Source organism: Zootoca vivipara, chromosome 10, assembly GCF_965207765.1.
Source record: "Zootoca vivipara chromosome 10, rZooViv2.hap1.1, whole genome shotgun sequence".
NCBI lineage: Eukaryota > Metazoa > Chordata > Lepidosauria > Squamata > Lacertidae > Zootoca > Zootoca vivipara.
The window spans coordinates 50,738,220-50,748,041 of NC_142593.1; the positions used below are offsets into that span (position 1 = coordinate 50,738,220).

The 9,822-nt window shown below is 51.6% G+C and overlaps 1 protein-coding gene across 1 annotated transcript; it reads left to right on the plus strand.

Moving 5' to 3' along the window:
• The first annotated feature begins 1,403 nt into the window (after positions 1-1,403).
• Positions 1,404-9,486, plus strand: LOC132591696 (uncharacterized). Its single transcript, XM_060271331.2, has 2 exons — positions 1,404-2,858; positions 6,258-9,486. Exons 1-2 carry the CDS (start codon positions 2,048-2,050, stop codon positions 6,830-6,832), a joined length of 1,386 nt encoding a protein of 461 aa, XP_060127314.2. The 5' UTR covers positions 1,404-2,047; the 3' UTR covers positions 6,833-9,486.
• Positions 9,487-9,822: the final 336 nt, after the last annotated feature.

Sequence of the window (9,822 nt, forward strand, 5' to 3'; positions counted from 1 at the left end):
GCCCTCAGTGAGATGAGTGAAGATTGACCAGGAAGGATTACCGTCCATCTAGGGAAAATAACATTTGAGTCATTTTTGCTACCAGGTTTAATATTGTAATGTATGCATGGATACCAAAGTGGTAAAGCGCTTTATATCATCTAATATAAAGCGGATTGTGGTAGGGCTGTTAAGAAATTTAGCTTAGGGTTTGGTTTGTGTAAGGCCACAGCTCATGCTGAGTAATGGGGGGCGTGTGTATGCAAATTCCTTGGATCTGATTGGTTGTTGGGGCCCCTCTTAAAGCTGCGTCCACCATTTTCTGGTCACATTTTTGCCTGGCGTTTGAACTGTGTGTTTCTATCGGTTCCTGTCTGGCAAGAGAGCGTTCCTGGATTCCTGGAGTCTGGTTGTATCTGGCTTATTTAATTTGCTGATTTATTCAGCTTATTGCTTGCTTTTGATTTTTAGCTTTCATTTACTGCCTTATTTAGCTCCGTTTTGATTCTCCCCCTCCCCTCCCTCCCCACTCCCTTCCCCTACGGCTCGGCCTCGGCTGGGGGCGTTGGGAGTCCCCCCCCCCCGCACAGGCATCCCACTTTATTTAAAGGGCGCACCCCCCTTTAGATTCCTTTAAATTCTTTAAATTCCCCCCCCCGCTTGCCTTGGCTAGCCTGCTGTGGCTCTTGGTGGGCAAGGGGGCCTTGGTACCCTGAGGGAGCCTTGGCTCCTGGCTCCTTGCCTGGCCGTTTTCCTGCTGGGGCTGGGCTGGGCTGGGCTGGAGCCACGTGGGTGGTTAATAGGGCTGTTGCCGGCTGAGGAGCATTGAGGCTGCTTGCGCTCTGCTGGGGGCCTCTAATTTGGCTTATTGGGGGCTGTGGCGTTTGCCGCCCCCCCTGGGGTGCCTGCGGGGTGGGGGTGCATCATTGGGAGGGCGCCAGGCCGTTATTGTGCCTGGTTTGCACGTTGCGTCCGCCATTTTAATGCTTGCAACCCCCTTTGCTATTAAGCAGAGAGCTGCTGCTTGTGCATTGGGGGGAGCGGTTTGAGGGGGGTTGCTGGGTCTTTAGGACCTTGGGAGGGGGTCCCCTCACTTGATTCACCTGGGGGGCCTCTAGTTTTTGTGTCCTGTATAGCGTTTGTTTTCTGTTTGCATCTGTTTTAGCTGAGGAAAAATTTTTTCCTGGCTGCAGTTTATTTCGAGGCTTGAGTGCTTGCAGCCAGTTTCTGGGCGTTTGGCGCCATCTACTGGCCACGAGTTGTTACTACACCTACAAATTTAATTGCCTTTTCCCTCAGCCTATATTGAAGTCCCTTGAACAGGCTTTGACTTTATTGTGTTGCCTGACTAGCTTATTGGGTCATTTTAACTTATTGGTTTCCTTTAATTACTTGATTTAATTTATATCCTTTTATTTAGGAATCTTAATTGATTCAATTGGATTATAATTGGCTTTGACCTGCGTGGGCTTGCTTTGGTTAAGTGAAAGGAAAAAACTTTTACTCCTTGCCTTTAATTGGAGGCCTGAGTACTGCAGCCTACTTTAGGTTCTCTATGCCATCGGCTGGCCTCAAGGGGGTTATCGCACCTTGTTAGTTTTGATACTGTTCCTTCCCAATAGATAGGGAATACATTGCTTGGCCTGCGTTTTGGGTTTCTTGCATTGTTTAATTGGCTTAATTGATGTCCATTGTTTAATTCAATTTAATTTTAATTCACGTTAATTTAGTTTTCACGTATTCTGGTTAAGGATTCTATTTGGTTGCGTGGGTGGGAGTTTGGCTTTGGCCTGCGCATTTCCCTCTCCCTCCCTTTTAGGGGGGGGGCCGGGGCGTGTGCCGGGGTCCGGCCTACACCAGCCTGCAATACAAGTCTAACTGATTTCCCTGGGGCCTTTCAGAGGCCTGGGTGTCCCCAAATATTTTGCAGTTAGTTTTGCAGATTGGTTGGGAAGGCTCCAATATTTGAGGGGTGGGGTGACGCCGCCTAGTGGTTAAAGTGGTAATACGCACCCCTGTGTGATTCCACGTGTGTTTGCTTGTTATTCCAAGTAGTTAATAGTTCAGGATGGCGGCCCACCCATCCACTTCAGGGAAATCTAAGAGGGTCATTAAGGGCGCTTCGCAGAAGCTGCGTTCGCCAGCCTCGCAGGCAGCGGGTCGCGTGGAAGCATTCATCGCTAGCATTGCTGGTGACCCACAGGCCCTGGCCCAGCTTGGATCTGGGCTTGATGCCTTATTACAGAACCCGGCCTCTCATCCTGCCGCCTCGACCTCTGCTGGTTTACCTCTGGAAGCAGGGCGGGAGGCGGCGACTACGGCCATGCCTCCAGACCGGCAAGGCCCAGACCCTCTTTCTGCCCCCTCTACCTCTGCAGGTGTATCCCTGGACCCTGGGCAAGCTACGGTGGCGGCGTCGCAGCCTCTGTCCCCCATGGCGACCATTCTGGAACTGCCTGAGACCACCACGTCTGGGCCAGCTGACTCGTCGGATGACGACTTCGTGGGGCCTTCTGGTGTTCTGATGCCGAATGCCTCTTCCACTCCTATGGTGGTGCCGGCGCCCCCTCCCGTCAAACGACGGAGTGAGGGGAAGCAGCCTCGGCGCACCAGGAGGGCGAGGCAGGCTAAGGGCAGAGTAAGTGGGCAAGGGCAGGGGGGGCGGACGGGGGCCTCCTCTAATGTTGTTGTTTCGCCCGTTGCTCCATCCCAGACTCTTGCCGTCGCCTCGCGGCGCGAGGGGCTTTCGTCGGCATCCGGCGAGGAAGCCCTCCCAGTGCCGGCTAGAGCGTCGAGTGGCGGAAAACGTCGTCACAAAAGTCGTTCCAGGAGGCGGGCAAAGAGGCGCAAGGACGATACCTCGGCTTCGACCACCTCAGGTTCGTCCTCTAGCTCCGAGGGTTCTGATCACTCTATGGGGTTGTACTGGGCTTACGGGGAAGTGGATTCTGGCCTTCCTCGTTGGGCCTGGGCTCGTCGAGCGAATTCGCATCGTGCTCGTTATGGAGCTGTTCAAGAATGTCTCGACGGAGAGTTGGTCCCGGAAACCACGGTTTCCACCAACAGTACTAGGGATATTATTCCGGGCAGTCACTTGTCCTCTAAATTGAGGTCTAGGATATTGGATGGTAAATATGTAGACATTTTTGATTTAGCTCCACCAGAGGAGGTGGTCCCTGAGCAAGGAAACGCCCTCGTTGGTACTAAGAAGAAAGGCAGGGGGAGAAAGGTGGAGCGGACTTTCGAGCGTTGGCTCGATTGTTATCAAGTTTTTTCCGGGGTAGTAGTAGCGGCATATCCCCGCAGGGCTCTACACCTTATCGTGTACCAGTCCATCGTAAGGTCAGCATATAACATGGCAGGGGAAGCGGCCGCAATTGCTTATGATGAAAGATTTCGCAGGCGGGCGTCAAAAATTGACACCGCCCGCTTTGACAGGAAAGACTTGGACCTTTGGACCACGTATGTGGCTCCGTCGGTTTCACGGAAACCCGCCGAGCAGCAAAGGGCTAAGACCCAGCCTTTTAAGGCGGCACCTAAATTGCGCTGCTGGGATTTCAATAAAGGACTGTGTCAGCGCCCGCGGTGTATTTATGCGCACACTTGTGACCGGTGTGGCGGTAGCCACCCGGCTGTTAACTGCTATGCGGGCCGGCGGCCCTTTCGTGGGGGTCGGGGAGGATTCAGGCAGGCGCCAAGGGGTTCCGCCCCTGCCCTCCCCGCTCCCCCCGCAGCTTCCACATCAAAGTGAATTGCTTCAGTTAGCTTTTTCTCCCATTAAGTTACCGGCCCTTAAACATTGGTTAGCCTCCTATCCCAATATTGAGGCGGCTGCATATCTTCGGGATGGTTTCTCCTTCGGGTTCCGGATTCCGATAGCTTCGGTTCCCCTGGCTAGGAATCCTAGGAACCAGAAGTCGGTGAGAGAGATGCACGAGGTCGCAAGGCGGAAGGTTAATAAAGAAATAGCCCTCCAGCGCATGGCTGGTCCTTTTGCGTCTCCGCCTTTTCCCAATCTGCACCTCTCTCCCTTGGGAATCGTCCCCAAGAAGGCTCCGGGTGAGTTTCGGCTCATTCATAATTTGTCTCACCCTAGGGACACGTCCGTGAACGACGTGATCCCTCCGGAGCTTTGTACGGTCAAATACGCTTCTCTCGACCAGGCAATTAAAATGATCAGAAAGTTTGGGCCGGGGGCCTTGTTGGCAAAATGTGATATCGAATCGGCTTTCCGATTATTACCAATTCATCCGCATGATTTTTGGTTGCTGGGCTTTCAGTTTGAAGGCGCCTATTATTTTGATAAGGCCATGCCAATGGGCTGCTCCGTAGCCTGTGCGGCCTTCGAGTGCTTTAGTACGTTTTTGGAATGGGCCCTTCGCACGAAGACCGGATTAACGGGGGTCACTCATTATTTGGATGATTTTTTAATGGTTTCTGCGGCCGATACGGGTGACTGCGTCACCCTGCTACAGGCCTTTAACGACCTTACCAATGAGCTGGGCGTGCCCCTCGCAGCGGATAAGACTGAAGGCCCAGCTACCAGGCTCACGTACCTGGGTATCCTTCTGGATACCGTTAATCAGACTTCCAGCTTACCTATGGAGAAGATCACCACGCTTCGACGGGTGATAGAGGAAATGCTGGTGCCGGAAAAAGTGACGCTTCGCCAGCTGCAATCGTTGCTGGGTCACTTTAATTTTGCCTGTAAAGTTGTGTCACCCGGTCGCCCCTTTTGTGCGCGTTTGAACAAACGCACCGTTGGCCTGCGTCAGCCTCATCACCGGGTGCGCTTATCGCAGGGTGAGAAGGCTGACATGAGGATGTGGCTGGTATTCCTGGAGGAATACAATGGGGTATCCTTGTGGCAGGATGTTTTAAACCTGCACAACGATTTCCAAGTGCACTCCGATGCGGCGGGTTCCCTGGGATTTGGTTTGTTTTGGAATGGCAGGTGGTGCGCACAAAGATGGCCCCCTGCTTGGCGGGACACTGAAATCACGCGGGATTTAACTTTTCTTGAGTTCTTTCCTATAGCAGTTGCAGTCCATATTTGGGTTGACGACTTCAAGGACCGCCGCGTATGCTTTTGGTCAGATAACCAGGCTGTGGTGACTGTCCTTGCGAAACAATCTTCTAAGTCAACTCGGGTATCGGCTCTGCTGCGGGCATTCGTGCTGCAGTGCCTGCGTTTTAACATTATTTTCTCTGCGCGTTTTGTCCCGGGCATGGCCAACGATATAGCTGACGCTTTGTCACGATTTCAGATGGAGCGCTTCAGGTCCCTGGTTCCAGACGCACAACATCAGCCGGAGATTTTCCCGGATCGTCTTTGGAACCTTGGCAGCTGCTAGTCTTGCAGGGAGTAGCTGCTTCTGTTTCCCCCTCTACCCTGCGGGCTTATCAAAAAGCTTGGACTGACTTTTTAACTTTTCGCAGTCAGTCGCTCGCGGTGGAGGGAGCGGCCCGCCCCTCTTCTTCCCAGGTGCTTCAATATTTGGCACACCTGTTTCACCTGGGAAGGGCTGCCAGGACCATAAAGCTCCAGTCTGCGGCCATTTCATTTTTCTCGAAATTGTTTTTTAATAGGGACCCTTGCGCCAAATTTGTGGTGCGTAAGGCCATGGAGGGATGGGGTAGGCTTTGTCCTCCCCGTTCCCCTACCAGGAACCCGATTTCTTTTGATCTTCTCACTAAAATGAGATTGAAGCTTAGGGTGGTGTGTTGGTCTAAATATGAGGCCCGTTTGTTTTCGGCCGCCTTCTCAGTGGCCTTTTTTGGCGCTTTGAGAATTGGTGAAATTGTAGGGGGTCAGATGCGTCAGGGGGTGCCAGGGGGTTTGCTACTCCAGGACATACGTCTGTCACCAACGGAATTGTTAATCACGATTCGGAGTTCCAAGACCGACCAGGCTGGTAAAGGAGCAGTAATGCGACTGCCTGCTACGGGGCAGACGGGCCCCTGCCCGGTTAAGGACGTAGCCAAATTCTTGGCGGAAAGGCCAGCTGGGGAGGGCCCCTTGTTTGTGCATCAGGATGGTAACCCGATGACTAGGCTGCAATTTACTAGAGTTATGAGGAAGGTGATAGCGGCATGCGGTTGCGTGGCCGCTAATTACGCTCCTCATTCCTTTCGCATTGGGGCCGCCACTACGGCGGCCCACTGGGGTCTTTCGGTTGATGCTATTAAGGATTTGGGCAGGTGGAAATCTGCAGCGTATAGATCTTATGTTCGGAAGCGCTCCTAACTTTGTCGTTTGTTTTCCAATGTTTTCCCAGGGCTCGCGGACGTGCACATATGGATGGTGGGACATTCCATAGTCCATTGGGCAGGCCTTCGCGCTGGCCAAACGCCATTGGGTCCTCGACTTGGCCTTCCATCCAACATCCAAGTGACCTGGATGGGCAAGAGGGGCATGCGCTGGGGGGAGCTTCTCCCTTTGCTGCGGCGCAAAGCCCTCTTGCTCGGGTGCCCGTCCGCCCTGGTGATCCAGCTGGGAGAAAATGACATCCCCGCTGTGGACCCGTTATCTCTTCGCCTGGCTATCCTACGAGATTTGTTGGAGATAAGGACTTGGTTCCCTGATACCGTCGTTTTTTGGTCCCAAATGTTGCAGAGGATGCAATGGCGGGGTGATATTCCTCCTCTGGCTGGGGAAAGAGCTAGGAAGAGGGTTAACAGCGCAGCATCCAAACGGGTGTACGAAATCGGGGGGAGTTTGATTCGTCATCCCGTAATTAATGTTAGAGCCCCGCTTTTATATCGGGATGATGGGGTTCACTTATCCCCTGATGGGTATGATATTTGGCTGCGTGATGTGTCTGAGGGTTTAAAAAGTTGGTTAGGTCTCTGAGTGTTGGCGGCAAGCCAGGGCTGGCTTGATTGGCGGTTAGGCTTTTGGTTGGTTAATCGGTTGGTAGAGGGGGTGGCACACGGATGCCTACCCTCACCTCCGTTTGCTCCATATAGAAGTATTCCGTTAAAGGAATCTCAGGGCTTACACTCTTGTCCTTACCATCCCGCCATTGGCGGGAATGGTGGGCCCAATTTTAAGAGCAAGAGCCTTGAGGAACATTCTTGGTGAAGGTGAGGAGGGAATGACTGGGCGCAGCCACCTCCTCACTCCCAGGTATGTTTACTTGACTTCCATGCGGAAGTCGGAGCAGGAACTGTCCAAGCGGACAGTGGTGAGTCCTGTCCTATGGTGACAGCTGATGTGAGTCCTGCCACGTGGGCAGATGAGGTGAGTCCTGTCCAATGGTGACAGCTGATGTGAGTCCTGCCACGTGGGGCAGATGAGGTGAGTCCTGTCCTAAGGGGACAGCTGATTGAGTCCTGTCCTGGATGGACAGATGGGGATAGTCCTTCTTTAGGAAGGACGAGTGAATAACCAAAAGCCTAAGCCAACACTCGGATTAAAATTGTGTATTTAATAAAGTTGTGGCCCTAAATTATTTGCCAAAAACCAAACCATAATTCTGTTGTCAGTTGTGAGTTATTTAAGGTAATTTTCTGGGAAGCCTCGACACACAAAGCGCTTTATATCATCTAATATAAAGCGGATTGTGGTAGGGCTGTTAAGAAATTTAGCTTAGGGTTTGGTTTGTGTAAGGCCACAGCTCATGCTGAGTAATGGGGGGCGTGTGTATGCAAATTCCTTGGATCTGATTGGTTGTTGGGGCCCCTCTTAAAGCTGCGTCCACCATTTTCTGGTCACATTTTTGCCTGGCGTTTGAACCCCTCCCACCCGCCCTTTCTTTCTTGCAGGTTAGCACGACATTGCTATTGCCTTCGGGGCCGCCTGTATTCAGGGGTCAGTAGGAATTTTTCCAATTGGCTGATTGGCTGTGCCTCTTGGTTTTCGCCTACTGCGCTAGCAAATTGTCACAACTTGTTAGGTTGGCGGTTAGGCTTTTGGTTGGTTAATCGGTTGGTAGAGGGGGTGGCACACGGATGCCTACCCTCACCTCCGTTTGCTCCATATAGAAGTATTCCGTTAAAGGAATCTCAGGGCTTACACTCTTGTCCTTACCATCCCGCCATTGGCGGGAATGGTGGGCCCAATTTTAAGAGCAAGAGCCTTGAGGAACATTCTTGGTGAAGGTGAGGAGGGAATGACTGGGCGCAGCCACCTCCTCACTCCCAGGTATGTTTACTTGACTTCCATGCGGAAGTCGGAGCAGGAACTGTCCAAGCGGACAGTGGTGAGTCCTGTCCTATGGTGACAGCTGATGTGAGTCCTGCCACGTGGGCAGATGAGGTGAGTCCTGTCCAATGGTGACAGCTGATGTGAGTCCTGCCACGTGGGGCAGATGAGGTGAGTCCTGTCCTAAGGGGACAGCTGATTGAGTCCTGTCCTGGATGGACAGATGGGGATAGTCCTTCTTTAGGAAGGACGAGTGAATAACCAAAAGCCTAAGCCAACACTCGGATTAAAATTGTGTATTTAATAAAGTTGTGGCCCTAAATTATTTGCCAAAAACCAAACCATAATTCTGTTGTCAGTTGTGAGTTATTTAAGGTAATTTTCTGGGAAGCCTCGACACACAAAGCGCTTTATATCATCTAATATAAAGCGGATTGTGGTAGGGCTGTTAAGAAATTTAGCTTAGGGTTTGGTTTGTGTAAGGCCACAGCTCATGCTGAGTAATGGGGGGCGTGTGTATGCAAATTCCTTGGATCTGATTGGTTGTTGGGGCCCCTCTTAAAGCTGCGTCCACCATTTTCTGGTCACATTTTTGCCTGGCGTTTGAACCCCTCCCACCCGCCCTTTCTTTCTTGCAGGTTAGCACGACATTGCTATTGCCTTCGGGGCCGCCTGTATTCAGGGGTCAGTAGGAATTTTTCCAATTGGCTGATTGGCTGTGCCTCTTGGTTTTCGCCTACTGCGCTAGCAAATTGTCACAACTTGTTAGGTTGGCGGTTAGGCTTTTGGTTGGTTAATCGGTTGGTAGAGGGGGTGGCACACGGATGCCTACCCTCACCTCCGTTTGCTCCATATAGAAGTATTCCGTTAAAGGAATCTCAGGGCTTACACTCTTGTCCTTACCATCCCGCCATTGGCGGGAATGGTGGGCCCAATTTTAAGAGCAAGAGCCTTGAGGAACATTCTTGGTGAAGGTGAGGAGGGAATGACTGGGCGCAGCCACCTCCTCACTCCCAGGTATGTTTACTTGACTTCCATGCGGAAGTCGGAGCAGGAACTGTCCAAGCGGACAGTGGTGAGTCCTGTCCTATGGTGACAGCTGATGTGAGTCCTGCCACGTGGGCAGATGAGGTGAGTCCTGTCCAATGGTGACAGCTGATGTGAGTCCTGCCACGTGGGGCAGATGAGGTGAGTCCTGTCCTAAGGGGACAGCTGATTGAGTCCTGTCCTGGATGGACAGATGGGGATAGTCCTTCTTTAGGAAGGACGAGTGAATAACCAAAAGCCTAAGCCAACACTCGGATTAAAATTGTGTATTTAATAAAGTTGTGGCCCTAAATTATTTGCCAAAAACCAAACCATAATTCTGTTGTCAGTTGTGAGTTATTTAAGGTAATTTTCTGGGAAGCCTCGACACACAAGTGCATAATGTTTGTATGCCTGCATTTGTGATGTGGTCTTGGCGTATGTGCTGTTTATCTGGCCGCAAGATGAAAAGCAAAGTCAAGAGGGTCAAATCACTCCAAAATGCTTGGGAGTTGTTTTGAAACACAATCTTAGAAGCTCAACTGAAGTGTGTACAGCAGATCAGGAGAAGTCCCACCGGAGTCAAGAGAATGTCAGCATCATCCTCTAACAGCAGAATCAAAAAGGCTATTAGAGGCAAGAAAGTTTTCTTCACAAATAAAATAAAATAC

Coding starts and splice junctions, on each gene's coding strand:
- LOC132591696 (XM_060271331.2), top strand. CDS start 2,048: ATGGCGGCCCACCCATCCACTTCAGGGAAATCTAAGAGGGTCATTAAG. Junction 2,859..6,257: donor CTCGGCTTCGACCACCTCAG/GTTCGTCCTCTA, acceptor ATGTTTTCCCAG/GGCTCGCGGACGTGCACATA.